At 56.3% G+C, this 23,781-nt stretch overlaps 2 protein-coding genes across 3 annotated transcripts in view; one reads left to right on the forward strand and one right to left on the reverse strand.

The window, feature by feature from the left end:
* The first annotated feature begins 233 nt into the window (after positions 1-233).
* Positions 234-2,573, forward strand: ENHO (energy homeostasis associated). 2 transcript variants are annotated; one of them, XM_074363148.1, is made up of 2 exons: positions 234-770; positions 1,767-1,928. In XM_074363148.1, exons 1-2 carry the CDS (start codon positions 249-251, stop codon positions 1,809-1,811), a joined length of 567 nt encoding a protein of 188 aa, XP_074219249.1. In that variant the 5' UTR covers positions 234-248; the 3' UTR covers positions 1,812-1,928. The 2 variants fall into 2 exon arrangements, with proteins under 2 accessions (XP_074219249.1, XP_010965703.1); XM_010967401.3 differs by having other exon boundaries at positions 503-770; positions 1,767-2,573.
* A 57-nt stretch (positions 2,574-2,630) lies between these two features.
* The window catches only part of DNAI1 (dynein axonemal intermediate chain 1), a 55,136-nt gene continuing 33,985 nt past the window's right edge, over positions 2,631-23,781 (reverse strand). The window contains exons 13-20 of the mRNA XM_074363147.1: positions 15,284-15,531; positions 10,751-10,840; positions 10,535-10,622; positions 9,873-9,952; positions 8,501-8,649; positions 8,296-8,395; positions 5,919-6,104; positions 2,631-2,949 (exon numbers count right to left, since the gene is read on the reverse strand). Of these exons, the coding sequence (XP_074219248.1) occupies positions 2,851-2,949; positions 5,919-6,104; positions 8,296-8,395; positions 8,501-8,649; positions 9,873-9,952; positions 10,535-10,622; positions 10,751-10,840; positions 15,284-15,531 (1,040 nt within the window). The 3' untranslated portion in view covers positions 2,631-2,850. The remainder of the gene's footprint in view (positions 2,950-5,918; positions 6,105-8,295; positions 8,396-8,500; positions 8,650-9,872; positions 9,953-10,534; positions 10,623-10,750; positions 10,841-15,283; positions 15,532-23,781) is intronic.

Raw genomic sequence — 23,781 nt, forward strand, 5'->3', positions numbered from 1 at the left:
CCCCTCGCAGATATGGAGGGACAGTCTACTCAAGTAGAGGGGTACAAAGGCTTTGGGTTTTCTCAGATGTTGGGTGTGCAGATCTTCCGGGTGTGGAAGGTGCAAGAAATCCCCGCAAGTAGGTGGGTCTCGCCCCCGCCCTCTTCCCCCCGGAGGGATCCAGTCGGAGTAGCCCCTTTAGCCCTCTTCCCGCCCCCGCCCCACGCCTGCACAAGGGGTGGGCCAGTCTTCACCCCAGCTCACGACCAATGGCAAGGGCGCCTGGCACGGCCAGCCAATTGAATGGCGGCAGCGGCGAGGGGGATGGCTTCGCCTCCTACGGGCTGCAGGCCGCTGGCCTCCGAGGAGGCGGGGCTCTTCGCTGTTTTTGCTGCCGGCCGAGCCTGGCCGAGCCCAGCCGAGAGCCCAGTCGGGCCCAGCCGAACGTAGCCGAACACGACCGAGCCCAGCCGAACCCCGCTCCCGGACTGCCGCCGCCGCCCGAGCGCCGCCGTGCGAGCAAGCGAGCGGCCACGGCCGCGGAGGAGGCGCCGCCCCAGGGGGAGGAGGTGCCCGCTCGCCGCAGACCGCCCGCGGCAGAGGCCGCCCCGGTCGCGCCGCGGCGGGAGCGGCCGGCGGAGGCTGCGCGGCCGCGGGGGAGGGCCGGGGGAGGGGACGTCACCCCTGCCCGCCTCCTGCCGCCCCCCGCCCGCAGGCTCCCGAGCCTCAGTCGGCGCCCAGCATCCCGCTGCCCCGGATCTTCCCGCGGGCGCGCACCGGGCTCAACTCAGGTAAGAGGGGCCCTCCCACCTAGGGCACGGGGGCTGAGAACCAGAGACGGAAATAAAGAGACATAGACCTACACAGAGACACTGAGACACAGCCGGGGAGAAAGAGAGACAGACACAAAGACAGAGACACACACGAGACGCACCGAACTACAGAGACAGACCCCACGGAGAGGGGAGAGAGACCGTCCACGGGGACAGATGGACACACAGCCAGGAAGAAAGAGAGAGAGAGAGAGACGCAAGAGACCCATATACACACAGAGAGATAGGGAGAAAGAGACAGAGACCGATACAGAGATACACAAAGAGATAGACGAGACTGATACAGAGATATACAAAGAGATAGACGGGGAGAGAAATGAGACCCACAAGAGACACTCAGACTCTAAGAGATGAAGACACACAGAGAGACAGCTACACATAGAGGTGGGTATACAGAGGCAGAGGCACACATCCAGGCAAGAGAACCAAGGGACAGAATAAGAGCCAGACACACAGACACTCGCACCTGACCTGGAGACACAGTCTCACCGAAAGGCATTCAGCCTTCGATACACAGACCCACACATGCCTGCCAGGCTTCCACAAAGTTCCCTCTGTGTGAGCTGGCACCTCTGGAGGTCTCCTGGGCTGGTTGGCTGGAGTCCTGAGAAGGGGGAGGCGCCCAGGCCACACCAAAGCTGGTCCCAGTGCCCATCCTTCACGGCCTTGGGCTTCCTCAGTCCCACCCACTCACACAGTTCTTTTGATGGCTGGATGCCCAGTGGGCAGGGCCAGGCCATGCCCACTGGTCAAAAGGAGAATGAGATAGAGGCCACACCCCAATCCAGGTGCCCAGAGTCAGGCCAGAGGATGGGGGTGTTGGCTCTGTGGGGTATTGGGTCCTGCTGGGAGGCCAGAGATGTGGGAGGGGCCTCTCTTCTCTACCCCTCTCCTCCTAGGCCTTACCCTACCCCTTCCTCCTCACCAGCCTTTCCTTTGCTCTGTACCCCACAGGCTCAGGACTGCAGGTGGACATCTCCACTGCCCGGGAATCACTGAGTGTGTGGACAGGACAGCCTCCTCGGAAGGCCGGCTACACAGAGTCCTGCCTCGGCATGGGCCTTGACATTGAGGCAGCCCCTCGGTCTGTGCTTGTCTGAGGGTGCTGCCCGTCATGGGGGCAGCCATATCCCAGGGGGCCCTCATCGCCATCATCTGCAACGGCCTTGTAGGCTTCTTGCTGCTGCTGCTCTGGGTCATCCTCTGCTGGGCCTGCCACTCCCGCTCTGCCAACATCGACTCCCTCTCCGAATCCAGTCCCAACTCCAGCCCTGGCCCCTGTCCTGAGAAGGCGCCTCCACCCCAGAAGCCCAGCCATGAAGGCAGCTACCTGCTGCAGCCCTGAAGGCCCCTGGCCTAGCCTGGAGTCTGGGACCTAAGTCCACCCCACCTGGAACCTGGAATCAGGATCCCAGGGGCCAGCCAGCCTGGGGTTCAGAACTCAGAGTCCAGCCTGTCTGGAGCTGGACCTAGCAGCCCAGAGTCTAGCCGGCCTGGCTCCAAGAGGGGCTCTGCTGGCCCTAGGTAGACAGGCCCGGGGTGGGGGTTCATGAGTTGGTGCTAGGGCCAGGGCCATCTGGACTCTGCTCCATCCCCAGGGCCAGGGGCTGGGCTCACCATCTCCCTAGGCCAAGCACCTCTAGGCCCTCGAAGTTGGGGAAGCAAACTGGAATCCATGGCAATAATGGGAGGGTGTCCAGGCTGGGCCCCTCCTCTGGTCCTCCTACTGTTTGCTGGGTAATAAATAGAACTATGGCTCTACCCTGAGATTTTCTCCTCTTCTTGGGGGCCCTGCTGTAGCAAAATTAAAGGTGTGGGTAGGCTTCCAGGCATAGGTTTATTTGTGCAAAATAGGAGGTAACTGTGGTTGAGGGTCAAGTCCTGGAGGGAGGTGCTGGGACTAGGGCTGGAGCAGGGTGCAGATGCTGGGACCTGATCAGGGGTGGGACACATACTGGCTAAGGCTGGGCTGGGGTATCAGGATCAGAGGCTACAAGTACTGGGTTCAAGAAATGGGACAGGCCCTAAGGCCAGGCCCTCACTTCTTGGTTTTCACTTCCCTCACCAGGTTCAGCAGTTTGTCCAATTTTGCGATCTCCACGGCTGGACCCTTCTGCACTTCCTGCCCCTTCTTTTCCTGGGGACAAGAAGGGAAGTACATGTCGGGGAGGAATGTGAGGGATGGGCCCCCTCTCTCTGCCTCCTGGCACTACGTCCTGGGCCCAGTTTACCCCAGCGGTGCCCCGCCCATCTCCTGCCCAGTTAGATTCTGGATCCCTGCCTGCTCCCACTTCCAAGGGATCCTTCCCCAACTCAGGTTAGCTGAGGCTGGCAAGAAACATCCAGCTCTGTTTCTGAACCTCAGATGGAACCTGATGCTAGGAGGAGTGAGAGAAGGTGTCCACCAACAGACCCTCAGAGGAACTAGCCTTTCAAGCCAGGGAAAGCTGTAGGCCAGGGCCTCTAACTGTTGGGACCACCCTTCCCATGGGAAGGTCTCTGGCTGAGTCCTAACGAGCTAAGAGGTGTGTGTGTGTGTGTAGGGAGAAGAGTGTGGGCAAAGCCACAGATGCCTTCACCTCATACTCTTCTAATACTCTGAGGTCAGGCTGGGAGTGGGGCGCCACCTGGGACCAGGCCTGCTGTGTCAGACGTACCCAGGGGAGGGGAGGGTGTCAGGAGACCAGAGAGGGCAGGTGGGGTATCTGTGTGATTCCAGGTGTACTCGGCTGGGACTGTGCCTCAGAAGACCAGATCTTGAATTTATGACCCCTCACCCTTGCCTACAGGGTCCTCTAATCCTTTAGCTGGTAAGCGGGGCCCTGAGAAGAGAGTTGGAACCCTGGGGTGTGTGTCACTCGCAGGCCTGAGAGCTCCTTGGCAGACCAGCACCAGTGCCGTCCTCCCTTCTGTCCAGGTGGTGGGGTGTGGGCTAGGCTGGGGCAGCTGCCATTTCCTGCCTTCCCTCTGATGTGCCCTCCCTCTCAGCCACCTGTGCCCTCTGCTCACTGGCACCTGCCCCAGCCTTGCCTGCTGAGGGCCCAGCCTGGGTCTGGCCCGGCTGTGAGGAGGGGGAGAGCGCAAGGCCAGCAGGCCCCTTCCTGGCCCCACCCTGGCTGCTGACACCGTGTGGAGCTCAGGTTTCCTCCTGGTGTGACCCCTGCACCTGTTCCCAAATCTGTATCCCCCTCCCCTTGTGGCCCAGGGCCTTTGCCACTAACCAGCTCACCTCCACTCTTGAGGCAGAGAACAAAGATGTCTTTCTCTCTTTTCACTCTCCTTCCCCAGTTAAATTCGTGTTCTCTTCTCGGCCTCACCCCATCCCCTGGGAGTCAGAAGGCCTGGCTTTTAGTTCCAGTTTTGTCATTAACTCCCTATATGACTTTAGGCAAGTTCCTTGCCTTTCTGAGCTTCTGTTTCCATCTATACAGTCATTATGGAAAGTAGTCCTTGACCTTTGACAAGCTGGGCTCTGACACCAATCATGGGAAGCTCCCTGGGCTGGGAAGTCAAGTCTCTGCAGCCAAACCCTCTTGGGAAGAGCAGGGACTGCAGCCTACAGAGGAGAGGCAGTAGGAGTGCCCAGAGAACTTCCTTTGGCCTGGATCACATGGCTGCTGCTAGGGTCAGGTGGCAATTTCACAGAAACTGCCCAACCACCCAAGAACTAGACCCTAGCTGTCACTTGCTCAGGTCCTCTGATTCCCAGGTACCCATGTCCTCAGGTCCTCAGAGATATAGATCCCCAGATACACAGAGCCCAGCTCTCCCAGCCATGACCTACCCTTGCTCGAGAGGAGTTGGGACTGTGGGAGATCCTTGCCTCCATGGGTCAGAGTGGGCAGGGCAGGCCCCCACCTTCAGGGTTGATGGCTATACCCCTGCCCCTATGGGTCACCATCATCCCTCCCACAGGCCTGTCCACCTCTGCCAGTTCAAGCCTGGGTCTCTCTCCTCACTAAATTAAAAGCAGACTTTATCTGTTCCACAAATTGTTCTGCCTTCTTCCCCCTCCTTGAGGCCAACTAGTTGGGCTTAGCAAAGAGTTTTAGACCACGCCCGACCCCCTCATCCCATCCCACCCCACCCCACCCCACCGCAGCCTGTGGGCCACAGCTGCAGGCACTCACCAGCCTTCTGAGTATTTATAGCCAAGTCCACCCCCTCCCCCAGCTGGCTACAATTACAGGCCCAGCCAAACTCCCAGCCTTTTCCTCCGTGGCCGAGGAGGAACCGATCAGGCTGGCATGGGAGGGATGGTGCAGTGGCCCCTGCCTTGGTAGGGGCACAGGGGGGCAGGTGTCAGTAGTTGAAAGAGACAGGCCTCTGTCTTGCCTCAAACTGCAAGTAAATGCCTCAAATTGCAACCAGGAAGTAAGTCACCAGTCACCACGTGGCTCAGCCCTGGCCCAGCTCTGATCCCGGCCCAGAATCTGACAGAAAGCGAATTCCATTCTCTCTCCTAGCACCCAAATGGACAGGACTGGGCTCTGGATTCTAAGGCCTGGATTCTGAAGTCTGGGACTCTGAGATCTAGACTTTGAGGTCATGGCTCTGGGCTCAGTGGCCTGTATTCAGGGCCCCTGGGCTCTGGGCAGGGTCTCTGGATTGTTAGACATCCCAGAAAGGAACCAGAGCTCAAAAGGAGGACTGCCTAGCTGCTGACCTAGTTACCCTCCTCATGGCTCATTTCTTTCTTCCCCGTGTGGACCCGCAGCTCCCAGCTCAGGGACCATTGGAGCTGAAGCCCTGTGTAAACCCAGCCGAGGAAGCAGAAACTAAACCTGGAGCCCCCTGCCTGTATGACACCAAACGAGCCAGTGATGCCCGTGTGCTTCTGCCAGGCTTCAGACACATACAGTCACCTGCTTACCTGATGTCTCCACCTGGGGGCCCACAGGTAACTCAGATCCAGCACGTCAGAACTGATCTGTCTCTCCACAAATCTGCTCCTCCTGTGCTCCTCGCTTGGGCAATGACACTAACCTTACTCTGGGTCTCCCAAGCCAGAAACCTGGGGGCCGCCCCCTGGTCCCTCCCCTTTCTCTCATCCCCCACCATCCTGGGGACTTTCTCAGGTGGCAGCCTGAACTCCCAAGCCCATACCTTGGGCATCTTGCGCAGGTTGGGTGAGAGCTTGAGGCAGGTGATGTGCCCACGGTCGTCGCCCACAATGATGATGGGGTAGATGGGGTTGAACTTCACATGGGTGGTCTTGTTCTTCTTTTTGGCCACCACGGGCTGGTTGCAGATGGCCTCGTACTTGTTGATGGACAAGTCAAACACGTGGGTCTGTGAAGAGGTGGGTGTCAGCACACTCGGGGTGGGGGGATGAGGCCCCTGTGCCCCAACTCAGAGGAACTGCCCCTGAGCTTTCTGGGGTAACATGACAGAGGCCTAGCACAGCATGCTGGAGCTGGAGGCACTGGGAAAGGGGGTTTGTGTCTGTGTTTTTCCCTTGGTTGAGGGAATGAGAAGAAAATGTTCAGGAGAAAATTTACGTCTATGTGGAGTCAAAAATAACAGCTACCATTTATGGGCACTTACTGTATACTAGACTCTGGGCAAACATGATACATGGTGGCACCGTCCTGTTACGAGCCCCACAGCCAGTCTGTAAGGTAGGTTCTGTCATTACCCCCACGTTGTACATGAGGAGACAGAAGCTCCCATAGGGAACTTGCCAGTAAGTGGCAGAGCCAGGGTTTATGCCAACTCACGTACATCAGGTGCTCAGACAGAGCTCGTCATACAGCTGCTCGATAGATGTTCAACCTTATTTTATGGCTTACCAAGTCCCAACTGTTAGCACCTCTTGCCTAGACAACTGTGGCAGCGTCCTAACTGGTCTCCCTGCTGCCGCTCTTGCCCTTCTGGCGTCCAACCTCCGTGCAGCAGCCAAGCCTACCTTTAAAAAGTCTCACATCCTCTAATAGTCTCGTGGGCGCTCTACATAAAATCCAGATCCCTTACTCCGGGTTCTCCACCCTCCGCTCTCTGCTCGTGCTCTCTCCCCTTTGCCTACGAGACCCCAGCCACCCTACCTGCCTGTTCCTTAAGCCCTTGCAGCTCACACTCCCCTCCGGGCATTGGCACCAGCTGTTCCTCTGTCTGGAATGCCTCCCGCCGCCCTCACCTGGCTGCTGGCTCTGACTCAGCTCTCAGCTTGAATGTCGCCTTTTCAGAGAAGCCTTCTCTGACTACTTATCTAAGAGACCACGTAGTCCTTTTCTTTTACATCACTCTCTTGCTTTTTAAACACATAACAGCTTTATTGAGATATAATTCACATACTATAAAATTTACCCATTTAAAGTGTCCAGTCCCTGTTGTTTAGTATATTCCCAGTTACGCAACCATCACCACAACCAATTTTAGAACACTTTTCGTTTCCCTAAAAAGAACCCTTATGCCCATTAGCAGTCACTCCCCATTTTCTCCTAACCCCTCTAGCCCTAGGTGACCACTGATCTACTTTGTCTCTATAGATGTGCCTATTTTAGACATACATAAATGGAGTCATACAATGTGTGGTCTTTTGTGACTGGCTTCTTAAACTAAGCTTGTTTTCCGGGTTCATCCATGATGTCGCTTTTATCAGTACTTTATTCCTTGTTTCTGATGAATAATAAGCCTGGTGGGTAAACTCTGTATATTGATGGACATTTGGGTTGATTCCACTTTCTCCACTACTAGGAATAATGCTATTACAGACATTGGTGTACATACATCACCCTGCTTTAATCTCTGCCTAGCAGTTAACCCTTTTGGGGTTTTCATTGTTGTTGTTTTTTCTCTCTTTCCCTTCAATGGAATGTAAGCTCCACAAAAGCAGGGACCCAAATCACCAGGTGCTGGCCTGGAGCTGGGTGCCGCAGGTGGCCCTGAGACACCTGTTCAGCAGACAGATGATGGACTGGAGGGTGATGCCTTAATCACTGTCTTCTTTCCTGGTAGGCGCCTTTCAGTTTACACCAAAGCCCATAAGGAAAATGGGTTTGTATTTAAGAATTACCTCACAAAATGCTTCTTTCTGAGCTTTCACCAATTCTCATTGTTGCACAGACCTCTCCTATCTCCTGCTCTCATATTCAGCTTGCATACTCCCAGGGATGGGGACCTCACTCTTTTTTAGACACTATTTCAATTACAGATCAACTCTGGCTCATAAATTCTTCCTTCCATCAAGCTGGCACCTGCCACCCTGCAGCTCCCTCCCCAGGGCCCTCAGAGGAGACACCTGCTCCTCATGGCATCTTGTCTCCCCCCACCCCGAGTGCTCTCTCCCTCAAGGCCTCATGGGATGAGTGGTCTCTCTTTCGACTGGGCCCTGGGTGGCCTAGCCCTTGAGGTTATACTATCCTTATGTTCCGCCTTCCCCCACCTGACCTGGACGTGGGGTGGGCTCTCCAGGAGGGAGACCCTGAGATAGCCCGTCCTATCTTCAGTATGGCGTCAGCAAGGTCAGAAAGGGGGCACTCACCCTCCCATTGGTGGTGACTGCTGCAAACACAGTAGAAGAGTATGGAGCCCAGGCCACATCGCTTACGGCTGAATTTAGGTCATAGATGAACATCGGGGTCCTGCAGTGCGGAGGGGTGGAAAGCTCATGACACCAAGGGCTCACAGTACCAGAGCCCTGCCGGCCCCAGCCCAGGGTGGAGCCTGAGGGAGGGCGTGCCCCTCACTTGATGGTGTGGTCCCAGATTTTCACCGTCCAGTCGGAGCTGCAGGACATGAAGACCTTGGTGTGGTATGGGTTCCAGGACACGGCATCCACTGCCATATTGTGGGCATCATAGGTGTCGAGGAATTGGCTGGAGTAGGATTTAGAGCACTGGGGTGGGGGCGGGGGATTGGGGATCAGGAGAGAGAGAGAGGTCAGCAGCCATCACTTCCCTGGGGGCCCTGGAGGGTCAGAATCTGAGACTCCTCTTCTGTCCTCGCCCCGCATCCCTGTCATAGCTGAGCTGGGGCCAAGCTGTTGGCTGCTCATCTCACCCTCAACACAACCAGAGAGAAAGGAGGAGCTTAAGGAGCTGCGGTTGAGGTGGGCAGGGGAGCCGTCCTGGAGGGTGAGGGAAGTCTCGCCAGAGGATTCAGGCCTTGGCAGAAAGGGCTTTCTCTCCCTGAGCCCACGTAGAGCATGTCTAGGGGCCCTGGGTGAGGTGTGGTCTAGCCTGTATCCAGGCTAAGTCTTGTGGACAGGCAGACAGAGCTCTGAATCCTCCTACAGTCCAGAGAGAATCCTTTCAATAGTGATAAACATCCCACCTCTCCTAGGTGAGAGCAGATGCAGAGCCAGGGGCAAGCCCAATCTCAGGATTTCTCACTCAGTTTCTTTCCCTGACCAGCAGGCTCCCTCCCTCCAGGAGCCTGGATGATTGACTAGTCTCTTCCTCCCTCCCTCCCGCCTCTCCCGTGCCGCCATTGAGAGGGGTGGAGAGGGGGTGGGGACCTCTTTTGCATTCAGACCAACTCTGCCAGGGCCTCAGGGGCTCCCGGGAGGCTGCCTGTAATTAACATTCTGAGTCTCTGAGCCTAAGAAAAGCTTGCAACAGAGCTATTTCTGGAGGGATGCAGGTTCAGAAGGATGTTCACCTACTAACATTGAGACCTGGCAGAAACTGGCCATGAAGTTCCATCCAGCTGGCTGGGATGCCTCCCCCCCCTTCTTATTCAGAGCTAAATTCTCTTATTACCTGGCCTTCAAAGCTCAGCTCAAGTTCAGATCTCCTCCAGGAAGTCTTCCCAGAGTGTTCCACCCCCCAACCCGCACTCCCAGCTCTACCTCCTCCACTCCCAGAAAGGGAGCAGGACCCAGAGGGAAAGATGCTGGGCGGCGCTCATCACCCTCTAGATTCTTCCTCCCCTTTCCTGCAGTCAGCCCCTCTTCCTGCACCCAAGCAGGTCAAGAAATGCATTCTCTTCCCCCAAGAAGCCTTCTAGAATTGATAAGCCCTCAGATCTGTCGGAATAGTGGAGGTTGAGAATGGTAAATTCCCAGGGCGCCTGCTTAAGGCCCTGTCGGGAGCTGGCCTCCAGGCAGTGCTGCCTCACCTTGTAGATTTTCCCCTCCTCCGTGCCCACTAGGAACAGGTAGTCGATCTCTTTGTGGAAGTCAAAGGCCGTGCCACAGCCTTGGGAGAAGAGGGAACAGCTTCAGGCTGGTTCTGGGAGGAAGGCTCCCAGCACCTCCTCTACCCAGCAGGCCCCCAGCACAGCCTGAGCCCAGGCGCTTGTGAGGGCGGGGACCAGCCAGGCAAACAGAAACCGGGCTTCTGGCCTGCTGCTTGTCCCAGGCAGTTGGGACTCTGCAAACGGGCCAGGGCTTCTGCAGACAGGAATGGGGCCTGGGTAAACAAGGCAGGGATTGAGTTTAACAGGGTCGGGGTCAGGGTAAACAGGGACAGGGTCTGCAAACAGGGATATGGTCTGTGCAAACAGGGATATAGTCTGCATAAACAGGGTAGGAATTGAGTAAACAGGGACAGGGTCTGGGTAAACAGGGGCCTGATCTGCATAAACAGGGATGGATCTGCATAACAGCACAGGATCTGCATAAATAGGGAGGGTCTGCTGAGGGCCAAGGGCTGGGCCAGGCTTTCTTACTGCATCCTGTCAGACACAAGGGGAGGCAGGGTGCACAGAAAGAGGGAGGACCAGTGACCCTCCTGGGCCGGGGTGATGTGGCCGTGGATGGGAGGGGCTGGGGCTCTTACCCACTGTGTATATCTGTAAGCCCTCCAGACCTTCCGTGGTGGTGCCCTCCATCTTCAGCTTGATGACATCTGTGTGAACCAGCTCGCTCTGTGGTCACACAGGGTGGGGGAGGCTTGTGGGTGGGGCTGGACCAGCAGGGTTGGGGTCCCTCTGCCATTCAGTGTCCCCCACTCCCCATCTCCACCCCTGCGTGACCCTTTCTGGGAAACGGGCACCTTCACGAGTGTCCAAGACACGATCCTGCCGTCAGATGACACAGAGAAGAAGTTGAGGTTGTTGTTCATGTCATCCTTCTGCCACCTGACCTGAAACATCCCAAACTGTGAGCCCTGGGACTCTGCTCGGGTGTTGGGTGACGGCTGTGAGCTGAGCAGGGCTCCCTCAAAAAACCATCTGAGGTCCAGGAGTCAGTTTTGGGAGCCTATTTCCCAGAATCCCACATCTGGTCCTTCCTCCTTCCACTCATCCCCCCCCCCTCTCCCAGAGGGGGGACAGTGCCAATCGGGCCACAGCCCAGTCCCCTGGCTCAGCAGTGGAGGTGCCCAATTCCTCCCAGGGTTGGGTTCTAGGAACCCAGTTGTAAGAAGGCAGTGGCTCTGGATTCAACTTTCTTATGTAGACAGGGCCTGGAAAGGACAGAACCCATCAACCAGATTCCTCATCTATGAAACAGGAGCCATAATGGCATGGGTTTGTTGTAAGGAATAAATGAGATAATGAACGTGAAGCTGTTTGGTCAGAACATGCAGATATTAAGTGTTCAATAAATGCTTGCTGATACCCTAATTATTACCATCATCCTAGGAATCAGGGTGCCAAGGTTCTTCAGGGAGCTTTTCCTTGCCTGTGTGGGGAGGCAGGGAGAAGCAGCCCCGCTCCCCCGCCCTCCCCTTCCAGGCTTGGCCTTTCTCTAGGCAGCCTCTCTTCTGTTCCCACCTTTACTTCACCAGAACCTTGCTCCCAAATCTCAGATGCAAGCTGCATTTCTCTATCTGCAAATCGGGGTTAATAATCCTGCCCCACCCATCTTCTCCGGGCTGGAAGCAAACATATGGGAAAGTGTTTTGGAGACAGAGCTGTTGTCTTATGAAGATGACACGCTTGAGGCTCAAGTTTCTGTTGCCAGATGTGGAAGCATGGCCAACCCATGTCCCAGAGAGCTGGGGCGGGGCTGGGTGCCCAGAGCTTTCCATCCTCCAGTTCCGTCCAGACCTCCCATGCTGGAACCACTGTCCCTTCCCCCTGTCACCAGCAGAGGCCCAGTGAGGGAGGACAGGAACCCAGTGCTGCAGCCTGTAACCATAGCTGTCATCATGGCTGCTGAGGGCTGTGGAGGAGGGAGGGGAGGCCTGGCTGATCAGAGCTGCAGGAGGGGGGACCCGGTTGGTCCTGCCCGGGCCTGTCTGGGCAGGCCGCTCTTTTGCACTTTTGCCTAGAACCCTACAGATCCTGTAAGGCACAGGTCAGAGCAGCCCTGGTGCTGAGACCACTTTCCTTTCTGTGTAAGGGTAGTCCCTTTAAAGGGAGGAGGGGACAGGGGGATGTCAAAGGCCAGGCTGTAAGAGGCACGAGGGAGCTGCAAAGGAAGTGTTTAATGAGCAGCTGCCAGTGCACATGGAAATTGTATTTCACACCCTGCTTAGCAGCCTGATGCCCAGTTGGGGTGGTGGTGGGGGGTATATTTGCAAGTGAGTGTGTGTGTGCAAGTCACACATGTGCTCCTGGGGTGGTGGTGGGAAGGTAGAAATGAAGAGGGCAAAGTGGGGGCCAGGGGTAAACAGGGCAAAGAGAATGAACGAATGACCAGGAAGCAGGTGGTAGGAAGGAGACGGAGGCCTGCTTCACTGATTCCTTCTCTTCTGCCTTATCTGACCCCAGTGTCTGCTCATATCCTGCCTGCCCCCTGCCCCAGGATAGCACAGAACACACACACACACACACCACAGTGTATTGCTAGTTGAGGCTTCACAGTGGGGCCTGAACAGGGCTGAGCTACCCAGTGGGCTCCTCTGGGAGGTAGCCTGTGTCATGGGACAGGAACCCAGTATCCTTTGGACAGACAGTTCTCTCCCTGGCTCCAGAACCTTCCATGGCTCCCCACTGCCAACAGAACAAAGTCCTTCTGCCCTCAGTCTGGCATTTGAGATCCAAAACAACCTCTCTGTTTCCAAGACAGGGCCCCTTTAAGAAGGACCCAGAGTCTGATGCCGCTGACATCTCATTTGCCAGCCTGGCTCTCCTTCAAGCTCCAGGATATACAGCCAACTGCCTGTAGGACACCCCCTCTGGCTTCTTATATTAACTTCTGGCCAGAACTCCATGGATGTCCTACTGGGTACCCTAAACCAGAGTCCCAGGCACCGTCAGAAGTTTTTCCTTGTCCCCATATCCAATCAGTCATTTCCTTCCTTTGATTTTACTGTCTCACTGCCCCTGCTGTAGCTCGGGCTTCAAGATTTTTCTTGCTGCAGCCAGGGGATATCTCTAAGACACAACATGACTGTGTTAATTCTTTGCCCCAAACTCTCTGATGGTCAAGCAGTGATTTTCAAACTATGCTGGGAGGAGCTCTTAGGAGCCTTGTGAAAGTAGCTCAGGGGACCCTCAAGCAATCAGGACCCTGATCCTACCACAGCAGCCCCACTGTCATCTTTTTAATACACTGGGCTTCTGTACTAACACTTCACTTGAGACCGCTGACCCACAAAGGCTAAGCTTCCTACTTGCTAGAGGAGCACTCGGGTGCCTGTACTTTCCTCAGGTCCTGCTGCCTCCTTCCTGTCTCTCACACTGTGCTCCAAATAGGGGAGTTTCCCAGCAGGCCTCTCTGCCTGATGCCCCTGTGTCCTTGCACATGTGGCCCTTTGTACCCTTCTTCACCTAATACTTCCTGTTCTTCACAATTCAGCTCAGGTTTCCTTTCGGAAGCCCTCTCTGGCCCTCCTGCCCCTGCTTCCCGTCCCCAACAGTCTGGACAGTCCTCGGTGCCCCGGGAGCCCTCCTTAGCACTTCGCATACTCCCCATCCTGCTCCACCTGTGGCTGCGGTCTCTCCCCGCTGGGAGCTCCAGAGACCCAGCCCTTGAGCATCCTCAGCTCCCAGAGGAGCGAACAGGAAGGAGCTGCTGAGTGAATGGATGAATGGATGAATGGATGAATGGCTAGATGAATGAGGAAGTGGGGAGGGAATGAGAGCAGAAGAAGAGAACAGGAAGTCATTAAAGGAGTGAGAGCCGGGCAGGCCCCGCCCGTGTCACAAGTCCTGATTCTAGCCAAGAACTCTGAGTCTTGGGTTTTGCAAAGGCAGCAGCTCTGTTTTCCTGACAGGACGGTGGGAGAACAGAAGACCACCCCTGTCCAGTCTCCCTGGCACCTGCCCAGCGAAGGGGAAGATGTGTCTCCTGCACGCCCCACTTCTCTCTCCAATCTGCTCTTTGATTCAGAGAACATAGCAGAGTGGTCAGCCTCGACCCCTCCCTCTCTCCTGGGCTGGAGGAGGATGGATGGTCAGGCCACCCTAAGATGCTCTGTGCTTGGCCCTGGGCTGTCTGCCCATGCTGGGAAAGCAGGGGCCGGGCTGGTGCTGGTTCAGTCTGATCAAAGAGAGTCTTTTCTCCTCTCCCTGGGCTTTACAGTCTCTACAGACATCCTCCCCGTGTCTGGAGACCTCTGCATGCCTGGACGAGATGCATCGGGAGGTGGGCTTTTCGGAGGAGGGAACTCCTGAGGCTGCAAGACTGGTGCCTGCTTTGGTTGAGAGGAGTGGGCAGGGTATTCAGTGGGAGGAGTGCCTCCTTCTGTGCCCGCGCCCTGAGCAAAGGATGAAGCAGAGAGACCACCATATCCCCTGTGCCTGGACAGTCTTCCCTCCGCTCAGGCCTGTCTGGGAGCTAAGAGTCAGTGCCTGGGGCCGGTGTCCACATGGCTCAGGGAGCTCAGGGCCAGAAAGGCAGGGGTGCAGAGCCAGCTTGCAGACCATCAGGGCTGGGGACAGAGGGAGATAAGACAGATCCCAGTACTGCCTGAGGAGCCAGGAGACTTGGGGCAACTTGAGGCAGAAATCCATCCTTAGATTCTCTCAGATCTGCCATGGAGTCAGGGTACAGAGCCTCAGAAGGAGGGCGGCCCTTGGAAGACAGTGAGGAAGGGCCTACAAAGCCAGAGCTAAGAGACCCTCTGAGAATGAAACTCTGAGATCCACTCTCAGTGCAGTAAGATGGGAGATGCAGGGTCATGGTGAAGAAGGCCCCAAAGAAGCCTCAGGGACAGACCTCACCTACCAGGCCTTACAGCCCCACCCGCAGGGCAGAGACCCTGCAGCACCTACTCCTTTCTGGGAGGGAGTTCCCTCAAATCTAGCCCAGACGGCAGAAGAGGGCCCTTGTACGGAGCTGAGGAAGACCACAGACCCAGGGAGTGCTTGACATAATCAGCAGAGGCCGGTCAGGCCCTGGAGGCTTGCAGCCACGGGCTCTGGGTCCCTGATCACCATGCCTGAGAGATCCTTAGCAGAGAGTCGGGCCCTCCTGATGGCAGCTCTGTGGCAGCAGACCCCAGCTCTCATGGCAGACCCTCTTCCCTCCTGATTCTCTGCCCTTCTCTACCCCTCTGCACATCCAGCTCCTTGGCCTCTAAGCTGGTACCTGTCACCCCCACCCCCTCTCCTCCCAGACGCCCCTCCTCCAGTGGCTCGCAGGCCCTCAAGCTACTCAGTCATACCCACTTCTCCCACCCGGGTTCGAGGCTGACCTGCCACACAGGGTCCGTGTGCTTGCCAGACTTGGCTGAGCTGCGGAAGGAGGGCTGGGCGTGGGGCTTCTTGAGGTTGTAAATGGCCACGTTGCCATCGTAGTGGCCCACCACCACCAGGTAGGGGTGGGCCACGTGCATGTCCAGACACATGATGCCGCTGTCGCTGCTGAAGATGTATTCGGGGAAGCTGGGGTTCTTCATGCTGTAGAGCAGCAGCATGCCCCGGCTCTGCTTCATGAAGTCATCTGGCCCAGGGAAGACAGCGGCTGTGGCTGGAGGGTCCCAGCTCGGGGAGCCCCCGCCCCGCCCCCACGGGATGGACAAGCCCCGCCCTGCTCTGCCTCCATCAGAGAGCCTGGGATTCCTCTTTGGGCTTCATCTTCTCTGTCCATGAAACAGAATCCTGAGACTTGGCCCACCCCTTCCCAGGGTTCATGGTGACGAGGCCTATCTGAGGGACGGACAGTCATTCTCCTTACTCTCCCTGGGGTCTGGGAAAGGGGGATGCCGGCTCCAAGAATTAAGTGAAGAATATGTGTGGGCTGGGGAAGGAGCAGGGTTCAGATGCTTGGCCCAGGGGCAGGTTGCTCTCCTTAGGTGCTTAGACAGTGGCCACGTACCCCTCATCCCCAGCCAAGGGCAGGGGTCCAGTTTGGACTAACATGGAATTGTCTATATGAGTCCCACACTAGTTACCTGTGGGCATCTTCCCACAACCTGTGACCCCGCAGTCCTCAGCTGCAGCCTGAGCCCTAGCTCTAAGCATGCTCGCAGATTCGAAAAGTCCCAGGCCAGCCAGTCAGGCATCCACGGGCCACCGTGCTGTCCCTCTGGCCTGGGCACAGCTTTTGGTGAACAACAGTGGGCCAGTCAGCAGATGTCCTCGTCCCTGCCCAGCCCCTGGCAAGGGAGTGCTTCCCACTCCTTTCATTCTCTGCACACTTGGCACCCGTCTGATAAAGCAGTCGCTGAACAGAATACAATCCCAGACCTCAAGTCCAGCTCTACCAGCTCAGGCCCCTTCCCAAGCTCAAGATCCAGAGCTAGAGAGGTGGAAATCTCGAGTAGTGCCCCATCTATGCTAAGGCAGCCTTTTAGCTGAGATGAAGGCTCTCCCCCACCCCCCCGGGGCTCCCTCCTTTGCTCCTGGCAACTGCAGGCCTGGGCCCTCCTGACAAAGCAGCCAGTCCTAAGATGTGGGCCCATGGATGGGAAAGATAGGGAGGCAGCCCCAACATGACAAGTTTGCTGAGTCATTTTCTCTGTCTTATTTCTAAGGCTGCTTCTTACTCCAGGGAGTCAGTGACTGGGCTGGGCTCAGGGACAGTCTGGGCAGCAGTTCGGCTACAACCAGGTCCCAGGTATCCTCACCCTGGGCCCTCTGCAAACACCGCTGATGCTTCTTGGGAGCCAGGGTTAGGGAACAGGGAGCAGCCAAGAGCCAGGCTGGCCTTAGGTGGGTAGAGTTGGAAGCCGAGGCCAGGGGGCATGCCAACCAGAGCAGCTACCTATAGGGGAGCCCACCTTCCCTTGCTGTGGTTAATTTTTACCAGCACTGGGACTCCTGTCAGGAACCCCTCCCCTGATCACTTGCAAGGAAGGCTTCCTGTGCAAGGAGGGGGCTGCCCCTGGAATGGAAGGTACTGGGGGTCCAGCCAGAGCTGTGGGGGAGTCACACAGTGGTTCAGGAAGGAGAATGCTTCTGCTCTGGGGAAAGTGAGGAAAGCCGAGTTGGGTCACCCTGTGCCCAGCACTATCTCAAAGCCAGTGGGGAACTGGCCTTGAGGCGGGGGTGGGAGTGGGGCTCCAGGGTGGGTCCTGAGGGCTGACTCTTGAATTCAGGGAGCAATCTACAGCTGGCTGCGGGGAGTGTCTTTCAGCCAGACTATGAAAGGCTTACGCTGGGCAGTGCGACAGTCATTGTAGCTCCCCTTGTTCATTAGGCAAATCCCAAGCACCTGATCTGGGCCCCCCCAAGGCTGACCCTGGCAGGAGCAGAGACACTCCACTTTAGACGCCGTGGGCCTGCCCTCAGCAGCCCCTAGTGTGGTCACAGAGCGCCAGCCCCTGCAGCCGAATGGGCAACCCTCAATGGGTAATCAGAGTATTAACTGCCAGGCCAGAGCTGAGCTGGAGAGGCCCTTGATGGCCAGTCTGGCCTCGATGCAGGGCAATAGGATGAATGGAATGGTGGGTGGCTGGGCGACTGCTGCTCCGGCTCAGGGCTCGGATGCTCAGACGCTTTCCTTACTGCGCCACGGAGCTGAGGCAGGCATGCCCCTCAAGCTTGCTCTCACTGCGGCATGAGATCTGGCCTCTTGAGGGACAGCAGTGATGACTCACTTTCTCTAGACACACCTCAAGCACCCCTCGCCCCTGCTGGTGCGGAGTCTTCATGACCAGCGCACCCGGGAGAGGAAGGTTGGAAGCCTTAGGTTGGCCTAGTAACTCTGCAGTTGAGGACATCTCTGACCTACTCACAGAACCACTGGGACCAGAAGCTGGATTTGATAGGTGGATAAACTGAGGCCAGAGGAGAGAAATGTGTGCCTTGGGGCATTAGACCATCATTTGGTGTTTGGCACACCCAATAAACTGTTTATAGCTGAAATTACCCTGCTCAGGTTAAGAGCACTAATCTGATCTTTACATGGAGGTGGAGAAAGGAGGGGAGGGGGCACCAGACCTAATGGGTGCCAGTCCCTCCAGAATCTGGGCTAGAGAATATGTAGGGGTCAGGGCAGTCAAGCACGATGAGAGGAAACGTCTGGCAGAGAGAAGCGTGGATTTCACGAGAGGGGGAAACAGAGAGGAACCAACCACACTAAGACCTTAGATCCTGCCTTAATTCCCAGGCCACCTGCATCCTGAGAGTAAGCCTCCCGTTCTTAAGCTGGCTCTAATGGTCTCTACTGCTTGCCATGAGCTCTCCTGACATGAAGATCACAGCTGCTAATCATGGCTAAACTCTGTGTTTCCTGAATTCTGATTCAGGGCTTTGTCTGCCGAATCACACCAGGAAAGCACAGAAAAACCCTCATGTAACTGGGGCTTCCTCTCCACTCTACCTCATTCTATGATCTCATCCCTGACTCCAGTGGCCCCTATGAGACCTCAGTGTCCCATTCTCTAAGTGCACCCAGTGTGACATCACAGCCCAAACTTGCAACAGTCCCCCCATGATATCATCCTCTTGTCTTCCAGAAGTCCTGAAATGACATCAGTACTCAGACCACCGATGGTGTCCATGTGATCATCGCTTAGGCTACCAGCAGTCCTATGACATCATTGCTCGGCCTGCCATCACTCCCAGGATGATGCCACCAACCAGGTCACCAGCAGTCCCAGTAAGACATTGGCATCAAGGTCACCTACAGTGACTCAGTCCCCATTGAGCGGTAGAATCCCATCGGGCTCACGGCTCACAGAGCCCTGGGCCCTGGGGTACTTTGTCCTGAATCCCACAAACTACCTGGCTCCTCAGAGCAGGACTGGAGGGTTCAGTGACACAAACGGGAGCCCCAGCCACACATTCCATTGTATAAAGAGGCAGAGGCTCTAAAGTCTGGGGCCGGTGAAGGAATTCCAAGTTCTTCTAGGCCACAAGATTTCAGCAAGTATATGTGGCTGGCTGAAAAGGAAAGACGAATAGGGAAAGGGAAAGAGGGGGAGAAAGAAAGGGAGGGAGAGAGAGAGAGAGAGAAAGCAAACACCTGGTCTGTGACTCCAAGACAGGGGGAGAGGGCCACTGGCCTGGCCTTAGCTCTGCTTTGCACTTTTGCCCTCCGCCAGGAAGCCTTCTAGACCATTCAGCCTCTCCTTTGTGAGTGCCCTCCCTACTCCCAGGAGCTCCTCTGCCTCTACCTCCTTATTACAGGTGCTTGTGAGCAGGTCTTTTGCTTAGCCTCCCACCAAAGGACGGAGTGAGTGAGCGTGGCCTGGCGAGGCCCACAGGCTGACTGTCTCCAGCGGGAGGGCTGCCTCCTGCTAACCCTGCTCTGCTGGATAATCTCCAAGGCCTCCCTGACCTTCAGTGATCCACAAGATTTGGGGGAGGAGAATCTGTTTCCTAACAGAGCCTGATCTGGCAGTTCTCAGAAAGTCATGGTCTCAGGGGAAGGGTGACTTAATTCCACTGTAGAACAAAGCTCTCACTGCCCTCAGTTCCCTCTACTAGGGCCCTGGCAGGTGGAAACCAGTGAGGATCATGGATGGATGGCTTCTTGAACTGGCAACCAGCAGTGTGGGCCTCAGCTCCACAGCTCCACCCCTGCCCTGTGCATAAGAGCTCAAGATCATAGGGGGCCACTCTGGAGAGTTCCAACTGTCAGGAGGAGCCTGGGCTTCTGCTCAGGATTCAGGGAGGGCAAGGCAGGCAGAGGGCACATTGGGGCATCTGGCTGAAGCCAGGTCAGTGATCAGAGAGCAGTGTATGCCAAGCTGCAGAGAGAAGGACACCAAGCCAGCCTCAGTTGGCAGGCCTCCTCCCCTCTTCCTGTGGCATCCTGAACAAGTCCAGCCCAGGGCAGACTGCAAGGCACCAGCTGTTTAACGATTCCCTTATTAAGTCATGTAAGAGGTGCTTGGAGGGGGCTGTGTAGGCAGAATAGTGCCCCCCCAGATGTCCAGGTCCTAATCCCCAGAGCCCATCAATATGTTATTTTGCCCAGCAAAAGGGATTCTGCAGATGTGATTAAGTTAAAGACCTTGAGATGGGGAGATTATCCTGGATTATCCGGGTGGACCCAGTATAATCACAGGGGTCCTTATAAGGGAAAGAGGGAGGCAGGAGAGCCCCAGAAGGGGGTGGCACAATGCAGCAGATGTCAGAATGATGCAGTTGCTAGCTGGAAGGAGGCCACAAGCCATGGGGTATGGGCAGCCTCTGGAAGCTGGGAAAGGCAAGGAAACAGATGTTCCCCTAGAGCCTCCAGAAGGAATGAGGCCCTGCTGACACCTGATTTTTGCTCGGCAAAGCTCACTTTAGGCATCTGACCGCCAGAACTGTTAGATAGTAAATTTGTGTTGTTTTAAGCCATTATGTTCATGGTCATTTGTTACTGCAGCAATCGGAAACTGATAAAGTGGGCATTCAGGGAAGGTTGACCAAACTCTACTTCAGGAATCAGGGGGAGAGGCCCCTGTGTGGTCAGGCCACTCAGAGTGGCTGCTCTCTTGCTCTCTGTACAGCCCCTGCTCGACCAGCACCTGCTTCACCTGCACCTCACTCACATGACCATCCAATCTTCTTAATCATGGGCCTTAATCAGTAACTACCTATGTGCTTGCCCCCTGCCCTAGCTGCTGGTTTCCCTGGTAACCGATGAGCGAACCTGTCGTTAATTCCCTTTATAAATGGTAGCCTCCTTCTCCCCGAGGAGTGAGGACTGCTGCCGCGTCCTGCCTGCCTTCCGTCATGCATGGTGGAGTGTCAGTCCAGGACCTTCTGCGTCTGACTTGTAAGATTCCCTATCCAATAATCTGTTAACGTCTGTGTTGCTCTCTCCAGGCTCCTTCTCCGGTCTCCCAATTGGACAATTCCAAGGCTTGCAGGCCTGTGGGGTGCAGCCCAACAGCCCCATAGACGGTAGCCTTTCCTGGGGTGGTTTGGAAGCAGTCCCTCTAGAAGTCAGGGGGATGGAGGCAATGATCTCCTGCTCTTCTGATGACAATAATGGAACCTTCCCACAGTTTCCCACACCCCAGCCCTGCCACCTTGGACTCCAGGAAGACAAGTGCCCCTCGGGTCAGGATTTGCAGTCTCCAAAGGCAAGGGACTAGCCTAAGGCTTCCCCCAAGAAAGGACATCAGTGCTAGATGGTTCCGAGCCTCCAGCATGGCCCTGAGGCCACGGTGCCAGGCTGGGTTCAGCCTCCCAGGCAGCTGGGCTTTTCCAAATGCTCTCACCCGATTAGAAGTCATACTTAAATAGTGTGGGAAATAGGAGCAAGGCCTTGGAGACAGAATACATCAAGCAGACATTTAATTTGATTTAGGGAAAATGAGGCAAACATTTGAGAACCTAAATAACTAACCAGTAATTAAACTAACAACGGGAATGCCCTTGCACTACAACCCGGCGAGCACAGTGGCCTTTATGGACTGTATTTACAAAGAGACCTGACAACATAATTAGTCCTGTAAATTTTACGCAGCCTGCAGCTGAGGAGTGATGGATTTTGTGTACGGAGGATGAACAGGGAGAAATGAGGTGGATGAATTTCCATTTTCAGTAAATGAAATTAACACTGCTTAATTAGTGAAGCTGACAAATAAATGATCAGGAAAGATTTAAATCTCTACAAATGTATCCCTGGCCTGGGTGGGCTGGGGGACAGGCCAGGATGTGGTGGGACAGAGTGGGAATGGGTTTAATGCTGGGACCCGGGGCCTGACTTTGGCCCCTTTTGAGGGTGCTGTGCCTCAGTGGCTGCGCTGAGGGACAGCTGGCTCCTCTGCCCTTCCAAGATGTGGCCTGCTGGGAGGCTTCCTCCCCATCTCCTGTGTGATAGCCAGTCAGGACCACACAGAGTGTCCAGGATCTGTTCCACCATCCCTGCCCAACAGATCACGAGGAGTCCCTGTTTCGCTGTTATGAGCTGCCTAATGGCCTGGAAGGGACCCCTTCGATACAGCCGGCTGATAGAATTGCATCCCAGCTTTGCCCCATCTCTTCCTGAACTACCTTTCTTTGCCCTCCAGTGTTCCTCCATCTGTCTTCACCTGCTGACAGCCTTTCTCTACTCTGCTGAGACATGGAGCCTGGCCCTTTGGGCACCCTAGTCTCTGCCCTACACGCAGCCTGCTGTGCCCACCACCTGGTACCCAGCAGCCACAAGGGAGGCAGGTGTGACTGCTTCTGTGCTGTTGCAGGCAATTGCCCGGACACTTTTCCCCAACTGCTTGTTCCTGGCCTGGCCCCAGCTAACCAGCCTTGTGCCCAAATGCGGGATTGGCCCCCATCTTTCCTAGGGTACATGCTTACCCCTGCCCAAGTCTTATATTTGGGTCAGAGAATAAACACCTGGGAATTCCAGGCAAGAGGCGTCCTGGGCTGAGCTGGTCAAACCCAACAACGAACACAAATTCTCACTTCAGAGTTTGTCCACATGAGGCAAAGTCTGATGATGGGAGGCTGGCACCTGGGAGCTTTCAAAGACAGTGTGACAGGTGCTGGTGACCCCGTCCAGTAACTAGGGGCCCTTTTGCCTGCCTCAGCTTTGTCCTCTTTCTTCCAGGGAGGCACCTGGGCACTCGAGGGCATGGGACTCCCAGAGGCGACCTCAGAAGTGAACACACGGGCCCTTCGGAGTCCTGGCCTAGTCTGGCTCTGCTCAGGCCTCTACAGAGTGGTGCTGAGACATGCAAGGCTCTGGAGAACAGATGCCCAATGGAAAGCTGGTCCACAGCTCCTGTGCCAGTGAGAGCAAACACCGCCGCCGCTGCTGCTGGGCCCAGCTCTCTAAGAGAAGAGGTAGGAGCCTCATCCGATTCCCCTCTGTCCCCCAGCCCCCTCTCTGCTCAGGCCCCCTGAGGGTCCTGCAGGAAAGCTAAGAGACAGAACGACAGACAAATCAGCAACGGTTGTCCTTTATGCGCGGATGTTTCCTACAGATCACAGGGCACGTTTGCTGCTTTTCTTCCAAGTGTGTCTCATAACAGCCCTGGGATGGAGCGCTGGCAGGCGTCAGCCTCTCCATGTCACCAGTGAGGCTCGGAGTGGCTCAGAGTGGCTTTTGGCCCCAGGTCACACCACTGGGAAGGGATCCTGCAGTCAGAAGTGGTGCCACCCAGGCGCGTGGATGTGGCCAACAAAGGACAAAGAGCCCCTTCCTGGGTGTGTGCCTGCCCAAAGGAGGCTGCTGGCCTGTCGGGCTTGGGGCCATCAGTTCCTGGGGGTTGGGCCACTCCACTGCTGCTGGCTAAGGCTGCCCCTATGGACAACCTCTAGATGACCCCAACCAGCTGACCCCTCTTCCACTCCTGGGCAAGAGGAAGAGGGGACTAGAGCTGAAACAGTTCCCCTCCCACCTGCTGGGGAGCCCCCACAACCCCACCTCAGTCCTGGGCAGAGAGCCTGGGCTGAGATGAGAGCAGCCTTGTGGAGGGGTCCACACCCACTCCTGGGAGGGCCTGCTCGCCCCCGGCCCTGTTCCAGGCCCAGTAGCTGCAGCCGAGGGGGAGGAATGTGCTAGGTCCCTGCCAGAGGGGGTGGGTGCTTCCCGCTTGGCAGCAGCCCATCCTCAAGAGTAGGGACACAAAGCGGGCATTTAGGGCATCCTCAAAGGCAGCCCAGACCCTGAGACTGGGAGCAGCTCCAGAGGCTCCTCCCTGAGAGGAATGACAAACACCAACTCCCCCTACCCCGCGCGCCTGCCACCCCTCCCCACCGCACCCCCCCCCCCCAGCTCCCGTCAAAGAATGGGCTTGGCGGACAGGCGGTCTGAGGGGCAGAGACCAGGAGCTTGTAAGCCTGCCAGCCAGCAGCAGCTCGG

The sequence above is a fragment of the Camelus bactrianus genome, chromosome 4 (genome assembly GCF_048773025.1).
Source record: "Camelus bactrianus isolate YW-2024 breed Bactrian camel chromosome 4, ASM4877302v1, whole genome shotgun sequence".
NCBI lineage: Eukaryota > Metazoa > Chordata > Mammalia > Artiodactyla > Camelidae > Camelus > Camelus bactrianus.

Excerpts from the sequence above, each read along its gene's own strand:
- ENHO (XM_074363148.1), top strand. The coding sequence starts at position 249 with ATGGCAAGGGCGCCTGGCACGGCCAGCCAATTGAATGGCGGCAGCGGC. Across the intron at positions 771-1,766 it reads GCGCACCGGGCTCAACTCAG|GCTCAGGACTGCAGGTGGAC; the intron begins GTAAGAGGGGCC and ends TGTACCCCACAG.